Source organism: Moschus berezovskii, chromosome 11 (genome assembly GCF_049115385.1).
Source record: "Moschus berezovskii isolate FMDL1 chromosome 11, NW_MosBer_1.0, whole genome shotgun sequence".
Lineage (NCBI taxonomy): Eukaryota > Metazoa > Chordata > Mammalia > Artiodactyla > Moschidae > Moschus > Moschus berezovskii.
In genome coordinates, this window is record NC_142470.1 from 12801839 (window position 1) to 12828808 (window position 26970).

A 26970-nucleotide genomic window follows, 5' to 3' on the forward strand; every position below is an offset into this window, starting at 1 on the left:
GCTCGAGTGCCGACAGTGGGACAGGAGAGATGGGATTCGAGGGAATTCCGGGGTCTGTCATCCCAGTCGCGGGGGCAGTGAGGAAGGAAGACTGTCCCAGGATGTCCTTCCGGGACGCCCAGGGGGCCCCAGTGAGGAACGAAGCTAGTTGACCCCGGATGTGTTTCCTCCCAGGCGGGCCCCCACCTTCCGGCCGGAGCCGCCGTTGCCGCGGAAGGCTTGACTCTGGTTTCTGAGTCGGTGAGTGAGTGCGATGGAGTCTCGCGCGTGGGGAAGCCTGAGGCGGAAGCAGGGGAGCAGGAGGGCAGCAGCGAGGCGCGGCCGGGGAGTGGCTGAAATGCTGCTGCAGGCACTTGGCCGTCAGGACCTTGGCCCTGGCGGGCTTGGCTCGGGAAGACCTATGTCACGAACTAGAGGATCATCCAGGCCGGTGTGATCCGAATCCAGTTCAACAGATACTCCCGCAGCTGCCCCTGCTCTGTTCCGGCCACCATGCTCGCTGCAGGACCTCAAATGAACTAGGCTCCTTTTCATGATATTCTGGAAACTACTGACTCTGTCGGGAGACGGGAGGAGAAATCTTATTTGATTTGAGCGTTATGCCAGATCACTAGCTGGAAGCGCGAATATAACGTACAAAGATGTAATTGGGTCTTCTTGTCTGAGCAGTGGTGAAAAGCTAAATATCAAAGCAGCTTCAGTGTAAGCGATTGAGGAAAGGTACAGCCATAGCGTTGGTGAAGGCCAAATAATGAACGATTTTGTATTCGCTAAGAAGGTTAGACTGTCCTGGAGATGGAGGAGAATCATGGAAGATTTAAAGCAGAAAAGAAAAATAGAAAGTTTTTAAAAGTTCTAAAAGCTGTTAATCTGATGGCTTTTAGGAGGGTAGTTTGGAATGTAGGAGACAGGCATCAAGGAGGCTGCAGTGGTCCAGGTATGCAGAAGGAAGGACCTGCTTACCTGGAGGTCCAGGTATGCAGTTAGGAAGTTTGGATTCTAATTTGGGAAACTGTTAAGTCCACTTGGTAGTGGCCCCTAACAGTGTCCTTGTCCACAAGGCACATAGAGTTCAGCCAAAGAGAAAAACATAAAAACTGTTGAGTACAATTCAATGTAATAAATGCTGTAACATAAACAGTCTGCCATTAAAAATGTTTGATGTACAAATAAAAGTAGAACAATGAACAAAAAAAAATGCTGTAACAAAAAAAATTTTTTAATGTGCCACAAGATCATAGAGAAATGCATTTTATTTTTCTGAATTTTGAGGTGGTTACCCTAGGGGTTCAGTCTTAGCACACAGATTAGAATTCGCGTTATCAAAAAAAAAGAATTCGCGTTATCTTCTACCTAATTTAGGTTTAGGATTTGGGGATGATTTATTTTTGCTATCACAATGTAGGAAAACAACTGTGATCCTTACATCAATGTTTATGTTTTATTTTGCTTAGATTGTGACCATGGCTGCTGAGTCTGATGTTCTGCACTTCCAGTTTGAACAGCAAGGAGATGTAGTCTTGCAGAAAATGAATCTCCTGAGGCAGCAGAATTTATTTTGTGATGTGTCAATTTATATTAATGACACTGAGTTCCAGGGGCACAAGGTGATTTTAGCTGCTTGCTCCACCTTTATGAGAGATCAGTTTTTACTCACGCAGTCAAAACATGTCAGAATCACCATCTTGCAGAGTGCAGAAGTTGGCAGAAAATTGTTGCTCTCTTGCTACACTGGAGCACTTGAAGTTAAAAGGAAAGAGCTTTTGAAATATTTGACTGCTGCCAGTTACCTTCAGATGGTTCACATTGTGGAAAAGTGCACAGAAGCTCTGTCAAAGTATTTGGAAATTGATCTTTCTATGAAAAATAACAATCAGCATGCTGACCTGTGTCAATCCTCTGATCCAGATGTTAAGAATGAAGATGAAAATTCAGATAAAGACTGTGAGATCATTGAAATTTCCGAAGATAGTCCTGTAAACATAGATTTCCCTGTTAAAGAAGAGGAAAGCAACGTTTTACAGTCTACAGTAGAGAGCTTGACAGCAGAGAGAGAGGAAATGAGATCACCAGAGCTGTCTTCAGTAGACATGGGTTTTAAAGACAATGAAATTCGTATCCTCCATGTGGAATCTATCAGTACTGGGGGTGTAGAAAATGGAAAGTTTTCACAGCCTTGTACCTCTTCAAAAGCAAGCATGTATTTCTCAGAAACACAGCATTCACTGATAAATTCTACAGTTGAAAGCAGAGTGGCAGAAGTTCCTGGGAATCAAGATCAAGGCTTATTTTGTGAGAACACTGAAGGAAGTCATGGTCCAGTGAATGAGATTCAGAATCTAGGGGATGCTTTTTCCCTGAGGCACCAGTGCCCCCGGTGCCCTCGAGGGTTTCTTCACGTTGAGAACTATCTGCGCCACCTTAAGATGCATAAACTGTTCTTGTGCTTACAGTGTGGGAAAACATTTACACAAAAGAAAAATCTCAACAGGCACATTCGAGGGCACATGGGCATACGGCCCTTTCAGTGTACTGTGTGCTTGAAGACATTTACTGCGAAAAGCACACTTCAGGACCACTTGAATATACACAGTGGGGATCGGCCATACAAATGCCACTGTTGTGACATGGATTTCAAGCACAAATCTGCCCTCAAAAAGCATTTAACCTCTCTCCATGGCAGAAGCAGTGGTGAAAAACTACCCAGGCATGATCTGGAAAGGCAAAACCTACTGTAACTAGAACCACACCTTGTTATGTAAGCTGTATATCATTCTGTTGGGCAAGTCTTTCTATAGAAATGCAGCATTTGTAATACTGCATTTCCACCCCCATCTTTAGATCTTATGTTTGGTCTACCTACACATGTTATTCTTTCTGAACTTGTACTACCAGTTCCAAAGTGTGGGAGACATGATAAAGCTGATAGGATGCTATCTTGTCTCATGCATTATATATGAGTCTCAGTGGTTTAATCTCAAGAAATAGTGTTCCTCTTAAATATTCTTGATTCTATTGACAGAGGATCCAGCAGTATTTCCAGATTCTGATTTCAGATCCCTCGATAATGGATATAGGTGTACAATCCAACCATACCATAACTTTAATAAATTAGGATACTGAGAAGAGGAAAAAAAATTTAAAGCATACTATTATTCATTATTAGTCATTTTAACAACAGGTAGGGCTAGTGAATTTTTTTTAATGAACTGTATTGGAAATTCTAAACTAAATACCATGATACCTGTTGTTTTAAACTGTAAAGGAACACCATTCAGATTCACTTGGAAGTAACAGAATTTCCTTATACATAAAGCTAATATTCCTTACAATAGTGTTTCCATGAGTTAGTATATATATTTTAGAATGATTGATTAGGCCCAGGTTTCTTGACTTTATTTAATATGGTGACATTTAATAACTTTGTGGCCAGTAAAATTATATCAATGGCATGAAGCTCTAAGGCATTTGTTATGTTTTCTTTTTGAAATTTATTTTGTTAGTTAACTTAAAGTAAAATTGACTTGTTTTTGGTGTACAGTTCTATGAATGTTTCTATATGTACAGAGTATGCAGCCACCACTGCAATCAGGATGCAGAACATTCCATCACCCTCCAACACTTATGTATGCTTCACCTTTGTAGTCACTCCTCCTCCTAGCACTAAACCCAGGCACCAGTTCTCCATTTTTATAATTTTGCCTTCTCTGAAATACCATGAATGGAATCTTATAGTATGTTCCCTTTTGAGATGCTGTTTTCACTCAGTTTAATGCCTTTGATATTCATCCATGTTGCTGTGTGTATCAGTATTTCATTCCATTTTTTTTATCTTGAATTGGCAGTATATATTAGTTTTCTTACTATCACTAGATGAACGGTTTAAATATGGGTAACTCCAATACTTTGGCCACCTGATGTGAAAAGCTGACTCATTGGAAAAGACCCTGATGCTGGGAAAGATTGAGGGCAGGAGGAGAAGGGGACGACAGAGGATGAGATGATTGTCTGGCATCACCGACTCAATGGACATGAGTTTGGGTAAACTCCAGGAGTTGATGATGGACAGGGAGGCCTGGTGTGCTGCGGTTCATGGGGTCGCAAAGAGTCGGACACGGCAACTGAACTGAACTGAAGCTATTAGTGTTCTTTTTTTATTTTTTAGTTAATTTAGGCTGCACCTGGTCTTATTTGAGACACATGGGACCTTCTAGTTGTGGCATGTGGAGTGTTGGTTGTGGCATGCAGAATCCTCAGTTATAGTTTGTGGACTTGCTTGCCAAGATGTCCAGGTTGGCCTTTTTCTTTCTTGCTGGACTAGAGGCCGATAGTAGGACTAGACGCCTTCTTCTTGGGGGCTCTGGGCAGCAAGTCCTGGCTGCTGTTAACTATTGCTGGGGTTGCTCAGGGCCATCCTGCAAGCCTTTTGAGTTACACATGTCCTTGAGGCCCTTGTGGCCAGCAGAGCCCCTTTGTGCAGCTGGTTCAGCTGAAGAGACCATGGGGAGGAGAAAGCCAAGATTCCACACTTTAAGGCCTTCCTGTCATTCTGTACTTCGTGAAACTGTAAGCTTGGAAGGCTCTTCGTGTAGCACTGGCAGCCGGCTTTTCTGGGGGCATCTCCACACTGCAAGCCCATCTGCCATGAGGAACCTGGCATCTAGGGCCCTGCACATGTCGGGTCATGAAGGGAAAGCCCTCTCAGCCTCATCTGGTCCTGTTCAGCTCTCAAGGGTTCCAGGTTTAGTCTTAGCTGATCCCTATCATGCTGCCTTTCTTCTAACTGCTTTTTCACATTTTCCACTTCTCGTAGGAGACTTCTCTGCCAGAACCGCCATTCTCTCTTTAAGATAAAGCTGAAGCCTCTTTTTAGATTCTGAAAAAAGTTTGTCAACAGTTCTGACAAACATTTATTACGTTTCTCATTCATTTTTTCTCTCTGCCTTGCTTTGGAGAGCACGGCCACCCTCTGACCAACTCTGTCTCCCCCTTGGGGAGCATCTCTGCTATCCGCAGGGTCTGCTGCAGCTTCTGCTCTGCCAGCTCCAGGAGTTCCTGCAACTGGTGGTTTTCAGCCTCAATTTCACGAGCACCTCATTGCAGTTTTGTGCTCACTTCCTTAGATTTGATGAGGTCTTCTCTGGCTGTGTACAGATCTTCCAGCTTTGTCATGTGAGTTGAGAGGACTGCCAGGTGCTCCCTCATCTGGCTCTTCCCTCTTGACTACTTGTCTGTGATTTCCTGGAGCTCCATGAATATAGCGGGGTCTTCCTCATGAGAACCATCAGAAGATCTCCACAGAGATCAGGTTCCTGCAGGTCTCTGCCATCACACCCCTGTACAAGGCCCTCTAAGCAGAGTCCAGGCATTCCCACTCCTGAGGGAATTCAATGGCCATGTCCTCAAAGGTCAACCGTTCCTGAGAAAAAGCCATTCCAGACTCCAGTTCTTTCCTTTTCTGTAGGCCATGTCTTTGGAAATTTATCTTGAAAGTTTGAAAGATGTTGTTTATTGCTTAGAATCAGCATACCCCTTCCTGTGCCACAACCACACGTACATGGATGACCTCATCATGTGCTGCCCACAGTCACAAGAGGGATTCAGCACAGCAAACTCCCAGACAGAGACCAACAAGTGAGGTTTCCGACACTTCCCTTCAGATCAGGCTCACCCGGGAGTTCCCTGGTGGCCTAAGTGAATGGTTAGAATTCTGGGCTCTCACTGTCATGTCCTAGGTTCAATTCCTGGTGAGGAAACTGAGGTCCTGCCAGCCAAGAAAGAAGAGAATAAGGCACTCAGGCCTGGAATAAATCATACCAGTAATGGCAAGGTCTGATTTACTTGAGGCGGAGGACCAGGTGCTGGTATTTGAGGTCCCTGGAGGGTTCCACATCAACCCGAAGTGTAGCGGGGTACCATGCAGCACAAATTTACATTAGAAGCCCTCCTTAAGGGTTTTATTCCATATTTTCAGAAATGTGCCAAAAGCAAAACCAGGATATGTGGTTATGTTACTGAGAGTAATATTAAGGTGGTGTTAACGAGCCATGGCTTCCTAATATCCCTGTCTGCATGTAATACAAAATGTTTTGTTGTTATAACAAGATTTAAACATACTGCAGGGCAAATCATATTTTCTAAAACACAGGAACTACTTTTCGTAAAGAAGCCTGATTGGATACATCTTATTTCAAGATGTTCTGTTCCTTCTCCACTCACCTCAGCTTTATTTAGAATTTCTATTTAGTTTCTGTGGAAGCCCTTTCACATTTTAAAATGTAATATACTTTGTACCATTTAATGTATTTTGTGATGAATCATGTTGATTGTGTGTGTTAAATATCCTTTTTGTGATACTTTGTGAAAAGTAAATTCTTTATAAAACTCTGGGAGAGATTTTAAATAATCCAGCTCTCATATTGGATAAGAAAAACAACATAACACCCAGGTCACTAGTTAGTGACATTGGGTAGGTCACTTCTCCTTGAGCTTTTCATAAGTTTATATGTAAAATGACAACTTCGATTTTGACAAAGTAAGATCATTTCCAGGTCTAAAATTCTTTGATTTTATATGTAAATCTTCCTGAATTTCTAAGGACAGAGAAGCAGGAAAAGCCAGGGAGGAGAGTTTTGTGTTTTTATGAATGTTGCTACTTGAGTACTCCATTGGAGGCAGAATTTTTCTGAATTGAACTTTTTCTTCCACTGGAGAATTTGATCACACATTGTTCAGTTTTCTTTCCCATTTGACCTATGATTGGCCATTTTTAGGCATGAGAACATTTTCCTTTCAGAAATACTTTATTATTAAAGTACTCTTATTTTTGCTTCCTAGAATGAAGTTTTGTGGGGGAGGGATGGAGATGGGAGGGAGAGTAAAAGAATAGAAACAAATTTTTTTTTAGAAATTGGTATCTATCTTTGATGTTTGAAAAAAAATTATGGTTGTACTTTGTTTTTGCTTTATGTGTGCCTTGTAAAATTCTTGTGAAATTTTTTGTAACCTCTTTGAGACTTGCTTGTGGGGCAGCGCTGTTTTGTGAACGTGATGGTTGTTATTTATTATTATTTATTCCTGTTCATTAGCACAGAGTGATCTCAGGTCATTCCTGGGAGAGTGTCTGTTTGCATGATGTATCTAAACAATTTCAGGAAAATTAAATCTTTTTTTAAAATGCAAAGTAAAGTATGGCAAAGTAAAATGTTGAATTTATTCACTGAAAACATTCACTTTTAGTTGTTTGTGGTTTCTGGTATGATGGGAAAAGTATGCAGTATGTTTTGGTTCAGCTTTTTCATTTACTGGATTTATGTATAAAAGATCTTGGAGAGATAATTGTTAGTTTGGTGTAAAAGAAAATCCTTGCCCTTTTCCCCTGGATGTAACTATTCTATATGTTTACATAAGAAATAAACTGGAAATGGGAATGGGGAGCTTTGTCTTTTGTCTAATCTGTGAATTTTAAAGCAGGAAACTATTTTTCCTGGCTATTCATTTAGTTATTCAACAAATACTTAGTCCTTACAACGAATACCTGTATTAGAAGTTAGGTACACAGACAAAATCCCTACTCTCATGAAACTTATATTGTACTGGAGGTTCTGTTCAGTCTCTCAGTCGTGTCCGACTCTTTGCGACCCCATGAACTTCAGCATGCCAGGCCTCCCTGTCCGTCACCAACTCCCAGAGTCCACCCAAACCCATGTGCATCGAGTTGGTGATGCCATCCATCCAACCATCTCATCCTCTGTTGTCCCCTTCTGCCCTCAGTCTTTCCCAGCATCAGGGTCTTTTGCAGTGAGTCAGCTCTTCGCATCAGGTATTAGAATTTCAGAGGTAGACAGACACTAAACAAATAATTAAAACCAATATACTATGTCAGATTTTAAAAATGGAGTTGGAGAAAAAACAGGTGTAGGTGGTGCTAGGGAAGGAGAATTGGAATTGAAATTTTAAGTGTGATCAGGTCACTTGTGAAAAATCTCACCACATTATCACATACCACTGAGCAGTGATGTGGGAAAAAAAAATATATCTATCTATATATATATATACATCTCTAGTTGAATGGAAAAGTTAACCAAATGAGTCATTGTTGGGAACCTTTCTCTTGGTTTGGCATATATTTCATAAAGAGAAGAGAATGAAGGATAAAAATGCATGTAAGAGAATCTTTGTTGTGGCCAATATTTTTTTGAAAACACTGATTTTTTTTTTGGTCATCCGGGCAATAATAAGCATATATATTTAAACTCATTATAGTTTATAAACTCCTTTTCCGGATGTCTTCTAATTTGTGGGGATTTACTTCCATAAACATTTTTGTTGGACGTCTGGTTTCACATTGTAAAATGCCTTGAGTTTAATTAAAATTCACGGCCATTTTCTTAATCTGTGTTTTTCAGTTTCTCAACAGTGAGTACATTGTATCTTTTAGGAGTATTTTGATGAGCACATGAAACAAAATAGTAAGATTAAAATATTTATTACCTAACTCAGGACCTGCCACATGGTATTAATGCCACAGGTCCATTAATATTATTTCCCTGATCTCTATTCCCAGCCTGCTTCTTCATCTATAAAAACAATAAATTCTACCCCACTGTTTACCATAAACAAATCCTTCAAGAATATTTGAGATAGTAATGCCAGAATCTGATTGAATTTTGACTTCTCCCAGCTTCTGAAGGATTCAGAATTCTCTGTTTAAAAAAAGAGATAAGGTGTTATGCCAGGCAAACGAATGCCTGTTTTTATTTTTTAAATAGGGAGCTTGCTTGACACTTCTGGGCAGCGCCTTGGGGATTCGGTCAGCATTTGATTATGGGAGAGTGAGTACAATATAATATAGATGCATCAGATTATGCTCAATCCATACCACACCTTCCACAAGGTGAGTCCGACTCTGGCTCAAACCAGAGTCTAGAGGCTGGCTCGAGGCGTACATGAATGTGCAGGGAGTTTCCCATCAACCCCTTTGGCTTGCCAGGTCTCCTAACAACACCTCCCACAGTCCTCCAGGGTTCCCTGGTCACGTGGTAGGGGTGGTTCAGTCGACAAGAGGAAAGCGGATGCGCAGTCCAGGTGGCGGGGGTTGCTACTCTTCTCTTCCACCTCCCCAACTCCCGGTCATGCGTGATCTCGCGTGAGGTGGGGAGTATCTTCTCGCGAGAGCTAGGTAGGGATCCCTCCAGATCCGCCTCCGTGGTGAGGAGGGGGAGGAGGAGAAGGAGGCGGAGGCGGAGGGAGGAGGAGGAGGCCCCGTCGCGGCCTCCGCCGCCGCCAACGGGGCTGTCCCTGTAGCTCCCGATGGAGTTTGAGGCCGTGAAGCCGCCGCCGAGCTCTGCCCCGGCGAGACGAGGCGCCTCCGTCGCCGAGCCGCGCGGTCGCGGGGCCCCCGGGAGCGGCCCTTAGCGACCCCGCCCGGGCCCCCTCAGGTAGGGCGGGGGCGGGCACGATGCGGCTCGGGCCCCAGCCCGGGTCCTTGGTCCCCGGCGGTCGGGCGGGAGACTGGTCTCAACCCGTGGCCTCTGTGTTGTTGTCTCCGGTGCTCCAAGGGTTGGGAACTGAGGGCCGCATCTGACACCCGGACGGGGCCCGGAGTCCCGGGCCGGCGGAGGCCCCTCGCCCCGGTAGGGCTTTTCAGTACCGAGCGCCTGGCGCAAATGGCCACCTCCCGTCGACACCGGCCGGGGGGACGCTTCAGCCCCTAAGGAACCCATCCAAGCAAAGGGCAGGCTTCCCTCTCCCTTTTCTACACCAGTTAGTAAGAGTGGGGTTGGAGGTGGTCCTCGAAACCAAGTCCTCTCCTAGCTTTTCGGCTCTCTGCTCTGGGGCTTCCCGAGATGCTGGGATGGTGGAAGCGACTGAGTGTTAAATAGGGACCCCGGCCAAACAATACCCTGGGAGGGCTTAACCTCCTGGGAGGGAGAGGGCCGGACCTGAGTGGTTGCAGAGCGGTGGTGACGGAGCAGTGGCATGAAACAGCCAGGGAATTCTGCTATGGTTTTCTTCTTTCCCTGTTTCATTTTTCCTTCTTGGGGAAGCCTCTTAAGGAGACTCTTCCACCATCTTAGAAGAATGGTAGAAAGCATCTTTGTTTCTCAGAAGCAGCTCTACTTTTCTCTGTTCTTAGCTTTCAGGAAGGGAGAAGATGGGGGTAGGTAGCTGTCATTTCCATCCTTGGAATCACAGAACAGTTTAAGATACTGGCAGACAGAACCTTGACATCAGAATAGTCTCAAGTAATCACTGACATAAAGTAGATCTCATTTCATGATTCCTACCCTCCTTTTTTTATTTAATAACCACCTAGATTCCCTTTTAATTCCTACTCTCCCCTTACCTAGACCCCTTTTTTTAAATTCCTGTTCTCCTCCCACTAGCTGTGATTAGAATGAGTTTGTATCCCAAATAAAGTGTTTAAGTAATCTTTTTTCCATTTTTGTGTTTGTCAAACGTTTAAGTTCCGGTAGGAACTTTTGATTAACCTGAGAAAGTTAATGTTGCTACACTAAATTGATACATTCAAAAGCAGAGAAAGAAATATTTTAGTTAGCTTTTGTGCAGCCTGTTTATAGTTAAGCATACAAATTTAGTTATGGGTTCTTGAAACAGACGAGTTCATGGATTTTCTAAAATCTGTCTAAAGAGCTACACCACTGTTCTAGCATAACATCCTTTTCTTATGTTGTTTACTTCCACATTCAGTTCTTGAAGAAGTCGATGCCATTACATCCTGTCAAAGACCATCTTTCAGTATTGCCATTTTTGTTGATTTGTAAATTGACGTTTTCCAAATTTTTAGAGTTTGGAAAATAGCTGGAAGGATAAAACGTTAAATATATACTTTAGATATGTTTAGAAAAAGTAGATGTTATAATTCAAATTGGCACCTATTTGAGAATTTAATTGCAGTCATGTTCATTAGTGGATTCTTTGAGTTATTCTTGATCTGTTATTACTGTTGGGTTAACCTGACATGTAAGACTTATGTCCTTTGTTCATATGTTTTAATTATTTCACTTTGTGCTTTTGTAATTTGCTGTGTATTCCAGTTTGAGAAAGTAAAAAATTCTTTTGGGAGGAAAAGCATTTTTGTTTCCATGGAATTTTATATTCAGGAATACAACTTCCACATTGTATGCAATATCAGAGAAGGCTAAATAAACTTACAGTCAGATCTCATTATAATAAGTACTTGTTTATTGTTTCATTTGAAATAGATTGAAGTTTCATTTTCTATTGATGGGAAAATGGAAGCATGTAGTAAAATAAAGCTAGCTGAAAATTTAATGTTCTAAACCCTAGCCTCATAAACGTTAAGTAACATCTTTATGAGCGTCAGGTTTTTTGAAACTTGACTTGAAAACCTTCCTAAGTGTAGATATCGATTTAACCTCCCATTTTTGATAAAAAATAGTTTTGATTATTACTTTGTAATTGTAAGTATTCTAGAGTTGCACTGTCCAATACTAGCCAATAGCTACATGTGGCACTTGAGCACTTGAAATGTGGCTGGTGTGAATTGAGATGTGCCATAAATGTAAAATACATGTTAGGTTTTGAGACTTAGTCCAAAAAATGAAAAGAATTTTTAATTACATTGATTACATGTTGAAATGATATTTTGGATAAATTGGGTTAAATAAATTATCATTAAAATTAATTTCATGTGTTTTTCCCTGCCTTATTGTGACTACTAGATATTTTAAGTTATTTGAGACTCACATTGTATTCTACTGGACAGTGCTGTTCTAGAGTATCCCTATTCTTCCAAGAAATAAATCATCTGAATAGAAGTAGACACATGAAAGCCAAAAATTTCCTGGTAGGTTATCTTCTTAGAATAACCAAAAGGCTAAAGATTTTGATGATGTAACGAGTAAAGTTATCCAGTGGTCATTGTTTAACAGGCATAAGTGAGTAAGTTCTGTCTCAAGAAGTATTTTTCAAGTTGTGTTGACTAAAGTAGTAAAACTTTATTGGTTATATTAATTAAAATATAAAGTTATCCCTTTACTGTTCTAATAGAAGGCATTGAAAGTGAAATGTCATACTTATTAAAAAACTGAGTTCAACAACATAGTGGATTTTAGAAGTAAAACTTGGGTCATGTCTTTTCTAACATACACTAAAGCACATATACTAGCAGTCTTTAAAATGGTAATTCACTTCCTTTTTTCAGTCCTTTTCATATGTTTGAATGCTGAGTTTTAGAACTTAGAGATTATTTTCATTGGTTTTGTTAGTTTTATAGAGTAAGATCTAAATTGTACCTATGATGCTTTAAATGTAATTTTTTAAGTCCAGAACTACTGTTTTTAAGGTTTCTAAATTGAGAAATACTGTTACAGTCCATTAAAGTAGCTTAAATTTCTCACATGGGGGAACTAAAATGAAAACAATGAATGTTTTAATTAACAGGCCTGAGCCCTAATGTTTACATCTTCATAAAGAGAATTGTAAAATACTTAATTTTTTTATTATACAGTAGTGAATGAGGCATAAACTTTAACCTGGTATTTTAAAATCGAGTTTTGTAGTCCTGGACTACTTGCATAATATCATGGTAGACTAGTAAGAGAAAATGAAAGTACTTAGCTGATAAGCAGTTTGCTTTTAATAAAGCAATTTCTAATTTGCATCATATAAGAGATGTCTATTGCTCTTCCTTTTTTGAGTTTGTATTCATAGCAAGAAACTTACAGCCTGAAAACTTACTTGAGTAAAAATCCATTTAAGGTCTCTCTTAGTGTTTCTCACTCCTAGGCTTTATCTTGTTATTCTTCTTCAGTTTTAGTAACTGAAATTACTTAATACAAATAGTTTAATTTGAATTTAATTTGTTTTTCTTAAGTAGTCCTTTTATATATCTAGAGGTATGGGGCTTTTAAAGCTATTTTATCTCAATTTGAGGTGTTTGGGGAATATCTATAGGATGGATACTTATACTTCACTATTAAATGTAAACGTTATTAGCAATTTAAATTTCCACAGATTCAAATAAATTGCTATGTATATCTTAGCTTGTCATGGTTCATTTAGATACTTTAAAAAAAATACATGATAAAAACAGGCTTTTTATCATTTTTGATAATTATAAAAATATTTTCTAGGTAGACATTTACTAAGTGCTTTTGAAAGGAATGAAAAGCCGGTTTTGTCATCACTAAACATTTTAGTGTCTTAGATAAAATTTTGTCTATTTTAATCAAGGCATCTGGAATATATTTACAGTGGTACTGAGGAAAAATGTTTTAAAAGGTCAAATCATTTCTTATAAGGAAAGTTCAGTTTTAATTTTTCTGTCAGAAAGTAAGAATCTGACACATAACAGAAGGAGAATTTGGCATATTTTTTTCTTTTTCTTTCAAAGATATTAATTTGGTTTCTACTTGAAATTAAATTTCTCAGTATTAATTATATGAAAACATCTGGTGTTCTTAAACCTAGTAACACACATGGGATATTATAAAACTATAAAGTGTATTCTGGAATAATTTTAAACACTTCAAAATTAGTAGGTGAAAATATGTAAGATGGCATTTTTATGTTCAGTTCAAACTTAATGGCTTTTCACCCCCCACTGATTAATGTAAAGCATTTCAGGATAATCTTGGAAAACTAAATAAGGAAAGAGTATTTGCTGCTAGTTTCCTATTACCCAGTGGCCCATGATACCCTAACCCACAGAATTAGCATTTCCAAACAGGTGGCCATTATGAAAAAAATAGATGCAGTGTCTTACTTTGATAAACATTTTATCAGTTCAAGTTATTAGATAGATTAGGACTCTCAGTAGTAGATTTAACATAAAATTCATCCTTCCTTATAGGCCTTTTCCTAGTACAATTCCACAGTCCAGAACACCGAACATTAAAAATGTTGAATAGTTTCAAGGTGTGATGTGTTCACCTGCTTAGTCCTCATCTCTAAAGTTGAAAGCAAACTGTTTTTAAGGTTGACGACATCGATAGATGTGGAAATGTGAGAGTGTAATGTGTAAAATAAATATAACTTGCACGCTTTGGCTATTTTGAAAATAAAGTTATTAGATACTTTACATTGGAGCTGTTTGAGGAAAAGTTTGTGTAGGGTGCTTTGTACTCAGCAACTTCAGTCTTTCATTTTTACCAAGATACATTTTAAAACCTTAGTTTTTGTGAACATAAAAGGCACAATTAAGGTTAATAGAATACTTCATTTGGATGTGGGGTTATTTGAGAATCAGTTACATACTTTTCTATCCTGAATCTTACTACATTTTTAAACATATTATTTTTGTGGTACTCATATATTTGTGTTGGTAAACATTCTTATGAAATAAAAGTATTGGCTGTTTAATTGCCCTAAATACCTAGATTTCTTGTTCACCAGAGAGTCTCTGTCAGACTTATGTAAGTTTTGAATTGGAAGATGCGGAAAACTTGTAAATGTAGTGTTCAAGTTAGGTATCTAAAGATTTTTAATTAAATGTTTTGATACTGAATATTTTAGTTTATTAAACATTGTAGAGCATTTTAATCTTAGCAATAGGAAAAGAAGAATCACTGTCATTTTTTTCCCCATGTACCTTTTAATCATATGCATATATAAAGATAAGAAATTTATGCAGTTGACCCTTGAATAATGTTGGGATTAAGCCACATATAAATTATATTTGTCTGTCCTGTCCATGGTTCCTCTGCATCTGTGGATTTAGTCAATGACGTACTATGTAGTACTGAGTATTTACCATTGAAAAATACCTATGTGTAAGTGGACCTGGGTAGTTCAAGCCTGTGTTGTTCAAGGGTCACCTGTATTTTGCTGTTTTTCTACTTAGAATTATTAGTTAAGAATATTATTTTATTCTTCTACGTCTTGCTCCTTGGACCTGATGGTGTTTGGTTTTATATGTGTGTGTGTATCACTGAATGGTGTGTTTTGTAAAAAATATTAAAGAGAACTACATTCAATTCACCAGGCTTCGCTGGTGGCTCATAGATGGTAAAGCATTTGCCTGCAATGCGGGAGACCCAGGTTTGATCCCTGGGTTGGGAAGATCCCCTGGAGAAGGAAATGGCAAGCAACTCCAGTATTCTTGCCTGAAAAATTCTATGGACAACGGAGCCTGGTAGGCTACAGTCCATGGGGTTGCAGAGAGTCGGACATGACTGAGCCACTTCACTTCACTTCACTTCACTTCACATTGAATTCAAGATTTGTCATTTCTTCTTTTCTTTCTTTCTTTTTTTTAACTTTGGTACTATTATTTTAAGGTTAGCATTATTCATTTATGGACAAACAACTCTGTCATTACAGTTTTCTTTCATACTTTTTTAGTGCCTTAGCCTCATAGTGAAATCCTTACCAGAGAGTTCCTCTTTTGTGAAGCTGCCAACTTGAATCCTCAACTGATCTGGTCATTCAGGTGGCAAAGCTGTTCTTTCACTCCTGACTCATTGTGATTTTGTTTTGATCAATACTTCCAGAGTTCACTAACTCTTGAATCATAATACGTTTGGTGGTAGTAGATATCCAAGGGAAACACGTAAAAAAATTAATTTTAAAATGAAATTGTAGAAATTCTAAAAAATTCTAAAATGGAAAAATTTTACAAAATGAAATTCTAAAAATGAAATTGTATTAATAGAAAGTTAATCTGCTTATTTGATGTCATTAAGAAAAATACATGGAAGCTTTGATGAGCAACTGATATAAATATGTTTAGTTGAAAGGAACACTGTTAGGATATTGTTTCTAGCCACAAAATTTTCAGAAATTTAATTAATCCAGCAAATAGATTTAAAGAAAAGATGTTAAAAGTGTATAGAATTATTCAGAAGTGTTTTGCATTTTGAAGCTGTGATGGTTGACTTAAGCAGTTAACCCTTGAAAGGTGATGGATGAATATGTGGTTAATTCTTACTTTTGTCCATTTCCAGCTTACAAAACACTACCCAGCAAAATAATGATCTGCTAGACTGCTAACCCGAGCATCCAGCTTCCACAATGCCTGTGCAGGCAGCTCAATGGACAGAATTTCTGTCCTGTCCAATCTGCTATAATGAATTTGATGAGAACGTGCACAAACCCATCAGTTTAGGTTGTTCACACACTGTTTGCAAGACCTGCTTGAATAAACTTCACCGAAAAGCTTGTCCTTTTGACCAGACTGCCATCAACACAGACATTGATGTGCTTCCTGTCAACTTCGCACTTCTCCAGTTAGTTGGAGCCCAGGTAATCTTTCAAGATTTTACTTATTTGATATAAGTAATAATTATAGAACTTTGTTCATTATGGGATACAAATATGTTTAGGGATATTCAAGGCATAAAAAATACTCCGCATACCTGATTTGCATTATTCCACAAATGATTTTCTTTAGATAATGTCATAAATCTTTATGCAAAACTAGAAATTCTATCTAGTTATATATGTCTTTGTATTCACTACTGTGGTCAAAACTTATGTTTTTAAGTGATTTTGGTAGATAAGAAACACTTTTATATAAGTATGTATAAATATTTAGTCATTAAGAGATATGAAAAGGAATATAATCAAAGCTTTAGTCGGAGATCAACCATCTAGATAGAACCCTTACGTGGAGGTTTTTTGATTTTCCTTAAAACTTCGCTTGACTTTTAGGATGATGTTATAATAAGAAAATAGATCTATATAGGTATATATACATATATAAGATGTATGTATAGAAAACTAATTTTTAGAGTGTCAGTAACAAATTCTCCAGTTTCTGCTTATGTGCATATGCTGTGAAAATAACATTTCGTATTTATCATTTTACTGAATCAGCAAGACCCTAGATTTATAATGATTTGTATTTAATAAGGGCCTACTTCGTTTTAGGTATGCTAGTAAACAGTCCACATCTATTATTATCTTGTCATAGCTCTTCAGGTAGTTATTATCCCCATTTTACAGATGAGGAGGAAGATGAAATTCTGTATATCATGTACTACATATTTTAATACCACAATTTTAATATTATATATGAAAGCAAGAAAGTAAGGATTTTTCTGATTAATCACTTCTTAGAAAATTCAGTGAATTAAAATACTCCATTCGTTTAGTGTCTTGATATTTGAGGTTTTTCTTTTAAAGCAATTTCTTTTCACTGTTCATAATCCAGTTAGACTCTGTGAAATGAAGATGAATCTATTCAACAATGTGTCATAATTTAATTAGCAGTTTTTTTCTTAAGGGTGCATAAAATAATGGTGCCTCTTGCAAGCAGTGGCATCTTAGATCCAGTAAAATACCATAGATTATTTGTAATAATACTACTAATAATAATATCATTTATTTAGCATCTGCTATAGATCAGGTGGAACTTCCCTGGTAAAGAATCCACCTGCAATTCAGGAGACCCGGTTCAATTCTTGGGTTGGGAAGTTCCCCTGGAGAAGGGATAGGCTACCCACTCCAGTGTTCTTGGGCTTCTTTGGTGGCTCAGATGGTACCCACTTGCAGTGTGGGAGACCTGGATTCGATCCCTGGGTTGTGAAGATCCCCTGGAGGAAGGCATGGCAACCCACTACAGTATTCTTGCCTAGAGGATCCCCATGGACAGAGGAGCCTGGAGGGCTACAGTGCATGGGGTTGCAAAGAGTTGGATACGAGTGAGCGAATAAGTACACAGCACATAGGTCAGACATTGTGTTTTTCTTTCACTTAAAAATGTTCTCTCAGTTGGTCCTTAAATTATCTTGCAGGTCTTTACGTGACTTCTATTACCTTTTCAGCCTCAGCTCCTGCACTATCCTCAGTCTTTCCGCTTAAGCCAATCTGGCCTGCTAACCAGTTGTCAGGTACACCAAACATATTCCCACCTGAGGGCTTTTGCACTGAGTGCTGTTTTGACTAAGATACTCATTTCTTTATTCAGATGTCAAGATTCACAAGGAAGCCTATCCTGACCACCCTTGTTCAAATTGCAGTCCCTCTCCAATACTCTCAAATTTCCCTTATCTTTGCTGTATAATTTTTACTGATCATCTTCTATCATGCTATTTAATTATTTTTATTTATCAGCTACGTGTTCTCTTTACTAGAATGTAAGCTATGGCAAGAAATGTTTTGCCTGTTTTGCTCACTGATAGATGCCTAGTGCCTAAAACTGCTTGGCACGTACATGGTAAGCACTCCGTGAATATAAATACTTGTTGGATTAAACTGAGTTTTCATAATGGCACAATGAGATAGGGATTTTCATCTTCATGTTGCAGGTAGAGAAACCATGACTTGGAGCAGTTAAATAATTTATTAACGATCACTTGTAGAAATTGCAGAGCTGCCCAAAATTTTACCCAGGCTTTGACCTTGCATTGAGAACAAGGTGGGGTAGATCACAAAAAATATAGTAAGTTAGTTATATAGGAAGAAGGTGTTAAGGGGGGAACTTTCTCCCCTTTTTCCTACTTTTTATTTTGAAATGCTTTTTTTTTTAAATTGCAAGAAGCAGGACACAGAAACCTGTATGACTTTCAGTAGCCTCTCCTAATGTTAGCACTTTTCTGAGTTACAGCATTGTTATCCCCAAGGAATAACATGGTTACAGTACAATTAGTTACTGCCTTTTTTTCCCTCTCAGTAATTCACTCAATCCATACTGTTAAGTATGATATCCTTGGTTCTTAGAAAGCGGTTTATCTAGGTACTTGGCTTTAATTTTACTTAAACTTGTTTGATGTATTGTGTCTGTATTAGAAATTTATACTCACCAAGATTATCATCAAATGTAAAGTTAACAATTACATGAATTAGATGAATGTATTTCTTCAGTTTTTTTTGTTTGTTTGTTTTTAGGTACCAGATCATCAGTCAGTAAAGTTAAGTAATTTAGGTGAAAACAAACACTATGAGGTTGCAAAGAAATGTGTTGAAGATTTGGCGCTCTACTTAAAACCACTAAGTGGAGGTAAAGGTAAGTATTTTTATGGGTGAGTAGGCCTTGGTCATACATTAACTTTGAAATGCTTGATGTTGATACCCTATTAAATAATGTTTAGTTTTGAAAAATGAGATTGCTTAGAGAGATCATGGATGTCTTTTTGGTTGAGAACATTATACTATTTTCTGGAGATAATATTGCTATTAATTTAAGAATTCATCAGATACGTTGAGATTTATACATTGTTTATATTAAACTAATGGTGCTATAGCAGAATATTAGCTTTAATGAATCCTACTAAGACAATTTCATGTATTTATTCAGTCATTTATTAAATTTCATGGAGCACTTATAGTGTTTAGGGTCTTCCTGGCCTCCACAGTCCATTGATTAGATGGGCAAAGAAGTTTAGTAAGTGCTGTGACAGAAACGGAATTCTGTTTTATCTCTGCATCCTCAGTAACTGGCATGTCATATATGTAATACAAAGTTGAGTGAATGAATTAATCAAATATTTATTTTGCATGTGCTCTATGTTTTACACTGTTGGATATTTTGGACATAGTGACTTTCTTGAGAAGTATATACTGTTTACCTCATTCATTCATGGAGCAGATACTTAAAGAGCATGTACTCAGTACCAGGCACTTATTTAAAACATTTAGTAAAAATGTCTGCCCTTATAGCACTTACGTTTTGGAAAAAAAAAGTATAATAAACAACAAGTATAGTAAAAACATTGTATGTTATAAATGATATTTACTGTCGAAAGAAAACAGTACAGTTAAATGGATCAGAAATGTCAGAGTGAGGGGAAAAGGGTGGTTTGCAATTTTAAACAAGGTGATTAGTGTAGACGTTGTTAAGATGGTAGCTTCTGAACTTGAGATGAAAGAGATGAAGCGGTTAACCATGTAGGTTCCTGGGAAAAGACTGTTCCAGGCAGAGGAAATAGCAAAGTCCCCAAGACATGCGTATTGTCTTCAAAGAACAACAAAAGGAAAGTGTGCCTGGAGCAGAGTGTGTGAGGGTATGGGGTAGATGAAAGCATTATGGGGTAGAAGAAAAGAAATGGTGAGACCAGATAATGTACAGTCTTGCAGCCCTTTTCAAAGACTTGAACTTGTACTCTGAGTGAAATTGGGGAATTACTCTAGGGTTTTGAGCAGAGAAGTGACATGAACTGACTAATGGTGAAAGGGTCACCCTAGCTGTTCTGTTGAGAATTCAGTGCAGAAGGGCAGGGTTGGGACCAGGGTATTGGTTAATAGGCTAATGGGACAGGGTTAGTGGCAGTGGAGGTAGTGGAAAGGAGACAGTCTGGATGATTTTTGAGGTTGAGTCAGAAGGATTTCCTAAATTATTGGATGTGGGGGCATGAGATAAAGATCTGAGTCAAGCGTGATTCTTGAGTTTTGGGGCCTGAGCACCTGGAAAGAGAAGTTACCATCAACTTAGACAAGGATGCAGGTCAGTCAGGTTTAGGTAAGAAGATCAAGAGTTCAGTCTTGGTTGTGTTGAATTTGGTTATATCAAATCTTCACTCAGATGCTATTGCGTAACCAGTAAATGTATGTTAAGGAGTAGGTATCAGTTCAGTTCAGTCGCTCAGTCGTGTCGGACTCTCCGCGACCCCATGAATCACAGCACGCCAGGCCTCCCTGTCCATCACCAACTCCCGGAGTTCACTCAAACTCATGTCCACAGAGTCGGTGATGCCATCCAGCCATCTCATTCTCTGTCGGCCCCTTCTCCTCCCGCCCCCAACCTTTCCCAGCATCAGAGTCTTTTCCAGTGAGTCAACTCGTTGCATGAGGTGGCCAGAGTATTGCAGTTTCAGCTTTAGCATCAGTCCTTCCAATGAACACCATAGGAGCTGTAATTTTGGGGAGTCATTAGCATAAATAGTATTTAAAGCAATATGACTGAATGAGATCACATAAGTAGTGAGTATAGAAAACAAGAACTGGGTCCTAGGCTGTTTAACATTAAGAAATCAAGAAGAAAAGTTGAGATCAGCAAAGAAGACTGGAAAAGAAGAAGGAAGGAAAAAATTAAGAGAAAGCAGTGTTCTGGAAGCCAAATAAAGAATGTTTTTAAAGGGGTTAGGATTGATCTGTGTTGAGTGCTGTTGAAAGGTCAAATAAGATAAGGATTGAGAATTGACCACTGATGTAGCAAAGCGGAGGTAAGTCTTGTCATGAGGACCAGTTTTGCTCAAGTGATGGTGGCAAAAACATATGATTGGAGTAGGTTTTAAAGATTGTAAAGCAAGAATTTGGAGATAGTGAATATAGGCAACACTAGAGGATTTGCTGCAAAGTGGAGGAAAGACATGGTGCAGAGAGGTAGTCGTAAAGGGATGAATCAAAAGATTTAGTTTTAAGATGTATAAAATAGCAGCATGCTGTTCTTACTGTATGGTGATGCAAATGATCAAGTAGAAAGGGAACAATTGATGTAGGAGAGAGGGAAGAATTGCTGGAGCAGTATCTTTTAATTGAAAAGGGAATTGGATTTAAGATACTATCCTAGAGCTGTGTTCTAAATGTCTTGTATACAGTAAAACAAAACGAAACTGTTGTTAATTGTTACTTTTAGATTTAACTTTTCATTTATTTATCTCCAAATTTATCTTCAATGGTTTTAGTAAAGATGAAGAATAGACTTAAAAAAACCCAAATTGCTGTCTTTTGTGGGACACACATAACCCAGAGAACAGGATACCCAAATAAAATTTGAGGTAATTAAAATTTAGACTCCAGTTACCACAGAATAGTAATAAACAGGGATAGAGCATTTATTATCAAAAAATGAAAGTACCTTATAAGGAACTCATTAGGAATTGTGGCTTTATAGTGAATACTATGTATTTTTATTAAATAGATAATGAAATTGACTTTTTAATTTTAATTGAAAAAAACTGTAGTTTCCTTTTTCTTGAAGGTGTAGCTAGTTTGAACCAGAGTGCACTGAGCCGTCCAATGCAAAGGAAACTAGTGACACTTGTAAACTGTCAACTGGTGGAGGAAGAAGGCCGTGTAAGAGCCATACGAGCAGCCCGTTCACTTGGAGAAAGGACTGTAACGGAACTGATACTACAGCACCAGAACCCTCAGCAGTTGTCTGCCAACCTATGGGCTGCTGTCAGGGCTCGAGGATGCCAGTTTCTAGGGCCAGGTAAGATCACTGTCTTATTGGCTATCAGGCCTAGAGGGTGCAGTTTCTAGGAGTAGGTGAGAATGCTCGGATTTATACATACAAATTTTAACATAGTGAAAGAGAAACTTTTTTAAAAATTTTTTATAATAACCACCCTACCTTGGGGTGCTTGATGTGTTTGTTTTTGCTTCACTGGGTCTTCATTGCAGCACACAGGCTTTCTGTAGTTGCAGCACATGGACTTTTCTTGTTGCACAGCATGGGCTTAAGTTGCCCCACAGCATGTGGGATCTTAGTCCCTTGTCAGGGATCGAACCCATGTCCCCTGCACTGGAAAGTGGATTCTTAACCACTGGACTACCAGGAAAGTCCCAACTAGTTTTTATTAATCATAACTTATGAACAGTGCTGTAGTATTATTGAATAAATTTCTTGTTTAATTCTCAGTAGTTGTTTAAGGGACACAGACCCAACTTTACAAATTAGAAAACTGAATTTAGAGGCCTAATATTGCACAGGTAGTAAGTAAAGGAAAAGTAAACTTTCTTTTTATGAAAAAAGTTAAAAGTTCATGATTATCTTTAAAATTGGGAAATAGAAAGATTATTAGAAAACTTGAGAATCACCAGAGGATGTTTCGTTTATAGTTACCATCAACTGCATTCTTTTTTTAAAAAATCTTTACCTATACGCAGGTTATGAAATACTTTTCTGTGATATCTTATTGTTTTACCTTTCTGATACAGAACTATATAGACTGGGAAGAATTTATTTGTGCGAAGGAAACTTTTTAAGTGGCATTGGGACTACTGCATAGACATGTGAAAAAAGATAAAATTGGATGTGTTTCTTTTTTTGCATGAATGTATTTTTTATATTCCTTAGCTATATAAATTTTAAATAGGTTAGAAATACTTATGATTAAAAAATAAATTAAGTAATAAAAACTTAAAACTCAACATTCACAAAACTAAGATCTTGGCATACAGTTCCATCACTTCATGATTGATAGATGGGGAAAAAAATGGAAACAGTGACAGACTTTTTTTTCTTGGGCTCCAAAATCACTGTGGATGGTGACTGCAGCCATAAAATTAAAAGATGCTTGCTCCTTGTAAGAAAAGCTTTGACAAACCTAGACAGCATATTGAAAAGCAGAGACATCACTTAGCTGACAAAGGTTCATATAGTCAAAGCTATGGTTTTTCCAGTAGTCATGTACGGATGACTGTGAGAGTTGGACCATAAAGAAGGCTGTGTGCAAGAATTGATGCCTTCAAACCGTGGTGCTGTGGAAGACTCTTGAGAGTCCCTTGGATAGCAGGGAGATGGTTAATCCTAAAGGAGATCAAGCCTGCATTGAAAGGACTGATGCTGAAACTGAAACTTCAATACTTTGGCCACCTGATGAGAAGAGCTTGATGCTGGGAAAGGTTGAGGGCAGGAGGAGAATGGGATGACAGAGGATGAGATGGTTGGATGGCATCACCAACTCAGTGGACATGAGTTTGAACAAACTCTGGGAGATAGTGAAGGACAGGGAAGCCTGATCTGCTGCAGTCCGTGGGGTTAAAAAGAGTCAGGTGTAACTGAGTGACTCGACAACAATAAAAGTGAACATAAGAGTGAATTCCTTTATAACCTACAAGTAGGAAACACTCTTTTCTTTGACTCCGAATCCAGAAGCAGTTACAGAAAAGATTGATATTTGACTATATAATTTTTTAAATTATAATAAAGCCTCATTAGAAAAGTAAAAAAAAATGAGAAACTTGAGGAAATATTTATATAATATCACATACAAGGGGCTTATATAACTAATATATAATTGTGTTGTGCTTAGTTGTTTAGTCATGTCTGACTCTGCAACCCCATGGACTGTAGCCCACCACGCTCCTCTGTCCATGAGGATTATTCTCCAGGCAAGAACACTGGAGGGGGTTGCCATGCCCGCCTCCAGGGGATCTTCCTAATGCAGGGATTGATCCCAGGTCTCCTGCATTGCAGGCAGATTCTTTACCGTCTGAGCCACCAGGAAAGCCCCATATATAATTAGGTACTTGTAAAAACTCAGAAGAAAAATAGCAACCACCCAATTAAAAAATTGACAAATATGCAAACAGACAATTCAAGGAGAAAAGTAATGTAAGTGGCCCTCAGACATATAAAAAGATACTCAGTCTTTCTCATATTATGAGAAATATACATTAAAATTACACTGACATACCACTTCTCACCTGTCAGATTGGCCAGATTCAAAAGTCTGAACAACTTTGTCTGTTGTCAAGCCTGTGGGAAAAAAGGTACTTTCATTCAGTATTAGTGGGAATGCAAAGTGGGGCAAACTAGAGAGAGAGGAATTTATCAGTATCTAGCAAAATCATTTTGGAGAAGGCAATGGCAAGTCACTCCCGTCCTCTTGCCTAGAAAATCCCATGGACAGAGTATCCAGGTAGGCTGCAGTCCATGGGGTTGCTACGAGTCAGACATGACTGAGCGACTTCACTTTCCCTTTTCACTTTCACTCATTGGAGAAGGAAATAGCAACCCACTCCAGTGTTCTTGCCTGGAGAATCCCAGGGACGGGGGAGCCTGGTGGGCTGCCGTCTGTGGGGTCACACAGAGTCGGACACGACTGAAGTGACTTAGCAGCAGCAGCAGCGGCAGCAGAATCATTTGCACATCTACTCTTTGGCCCCGCAGTCGTTTATCTAGCAATATGTCCCATAAACATGGTGAAAAATAGAATGCATAAAGTTAATAAAGCACTATTTATAATAGCAGACATCTGGAATGAACTTAAAAGTCTGAATAGGAGACTGAGTTCAGTTGAGTTCAGTTGCTCAGTCGCGTCCAACCCTTTGCGACCCCATGAATCACAGCATGCCAGGCCTCCCCGTCTATCACCAACTCCCGGAGTTCACTCAAACTCATGTCCATCGAGTCGGTGATGCCATCCAGCCATCTCATTCTCTGTTGTCCCCTTCTCCTCCTGCCCCCAATCCCTTCCAGCATCAGAGTCTTTTCCAGTGAGTCAACTCTTCGCATGTGGTGGCCAAAGTATTGGAGTTTTGGCTTTAGCATCAGTCCTTCCAATGAACACCCAGGACTGATCTCCTTTAGAATGGACTGGTTGGATCTCCTTGCAGTCCAAGGGACTCTCAAGAGTCTTCCCCAGCACCACAGTTCAAAAACATCAATTCTTTGGCGATCAGCTTTCTTCACAGTCCAACTCTCACATCCATACATGACCACTGGAAAAACCATAGCCTTGACTAGATGGATCTTTGTTGGTAAAGTGATGTCTCTGCTTTTTAATATGCTATCTTGGTTGGTCATCACTTTTCTTCCAAGGAGTAAGCGTCTTTTAATTTCATGGCTGCAGTCACCATCTGCAGTGATTTCGGAGCCCCCAAAAATAAAGTCTGACACTGTTTCCACTGTTTCCCCATCTATTTCCCATGAAGTGATGGGACCAGATGCCATGATCTTGGTTTTCTGAATGTTGAGCTTCAAGCCAACCTTTTCACTCTCCTCTTTCACTTTCATCAAGAGGCTCTTTAGTTCCTCTTCACTCTCTGCCATAAGGGTGGTGTCATCTGCATATCTGAGGTTATTGATATTTCTCCCGGCAGTCTTGATTCCAGCGTGTGCTTCTTCCAGCTCAGCGTTCCTCATGATGTACTCTGCATATAAGTTAAATAAGGAGGTGGCAATATACAGCCTTGACGTACTCCTTTTCCTATTTGGAATCAGTCTGTTGTTCCATGTCCAGTTCTGACTGTTGCTTCCTGACCTGCATAGAGGTTTCTCAAGAGGCAGGTCAGGTGGTCTGGTATTCCCATCTCTTTCAGAATTTTCCACAGTTTGTTGTGATCCACACAGTCAAAGGCTTTGGCATAGTCAATAAAGCAGAAATAAATGTTTTTCTGGAACTGACTGGCTTAGTAAACTGCTATATATCCTTCCAGTAGATTGCCCTGTGACTGTTGAAAGGAATAAGGAAAATGTTTATAGTCTGCTGCCTATGATAACGTAATATACATTACGTTAGAATATAACGTAAGCAAGGTGCAAGAATAATGTGCTTATTGTAGGAAAGCAAAGTTCTATCTCGGAAAGGAAGAGACAACCATTTTCAAATTATTTGTTTATATTTTTCAAAAGAACATTGGTAGGAAAAATTACAACATAATAAGCATGTAATGTAGAGTCAGGAAGAACAGAGGGAAGCCAGACAGGACCAGAAGCTATACCTCTCTCAGTGTACCTTGATTTGTACTTTGCACCTGTGTAAAGGTTTTGTGTAATTTCAAAACTATTTTTAGTAAATATAAATTTTAGAAATTTAAATAAAATGAATAGAACAAAAAAAATGCCTAAAAACGAAAAGCTAAATGTTATATTGGCAGCATATTCATCAGGAATGAATTAATTCAGGTGACCTTCGAACACAGTGTTCTGATTTTTATATTCCAGGTATGATATATAATCCTAGATTGTATTCACTAGTCATACTGATATTGTTATTTTGAAACGAATTAGGATACAGCAGTAAGTAGTTATATTAATGCCATCAGAAACGAAGATTTTTGACATTTAAAAAGAAATAAAAGTATGAAATCAAAGAATTTCTGTAAAAAGCCTGTATCCTTAAATTTTAATTGGCAAATAAGTACAGACTCATTTATTTTTCTTTTTCTAGAAAATAAGTATTTCCTAACTGTCCACTGTAAAGGCTTGAAAGGAATGAATAGCCATAGCACCCAGATAGCATTTCATACTAAGACGAAGTAGGGCTCTTTGAATAAATGTCTTATGCCAGTTCTAGGGTAGAAAATGTACAGGATGAGCCTGCGAAGTCTTGTGCTAGAAAGTAAAAAAGCTGTTAAAGACCATCGGAATCT

General features: G+C 38.7%; 2 protein-coding genes across 4 annotated transcripts in view; both read left to right on the plus strand.

Annotated features, from left to right (window-relative positions):
• Window positions 1-116: 116 nt before the first annotated feature.
• On the plus strand, window positions 117-7434 carry ZBTB6 (zinc finger and BTB domain containing 6). 2 transcript variants are annotated; one of them, XM_055399570.2, is made up of 2 exons: window positions 117-240; window positions 1455-7434. In XM_055399570.2, the coding sequence occupies exon 2, from the start codon at window positions 1464-1466 to the stop codon at window positions 2736-2738; it is 1275 nt and encodes a 424-aa protein (XP_055255545.1). In that variant the 5' UTR covers window positions 117-240; window positions 1455-1463; the 3' UTR covers window positions 2739-7434. The 2 variants fall into 2 exon arrangements, with proteins under 2 accessions (XP_055255545.1, XP_088697286.1); XM_088841160.1 differs by lacking the exon at window positions 117-240 and adding an exon at window positions 255-975.
• A 1785-nt stretch (window positions 7435-9219) lies between these two features.
• The window catches only part of RC3H2 (ring finger and CCCH-type domains 2), a 59854-nt gene continuing 42103 nt past the window's right edge, over window positions 9220-26970 (plus strand). For both annotated transcript variants that reach the window (XM_055399555.2, XM_055399556.2), the window contains exons 1-4: window positions 9220-9440; window positions 15933-16230; window positions 18817-18934; window positions 21848-22081. In XM_055399555.2, the coding sequence (XP_055255530.1) occupies window positions 16000-16230; window positions 18817-18934; window positions 21848-22081 (583 nt within the window). In that variant the 5' untranslated portion in view covers window positions 9220-9440; window positions 15933-15999. The remainder of the gene's footprint in view (window positions 9441-15932; window positions 16231-18816; window positions 18935-21847; window positions 22082-26970) is intronic.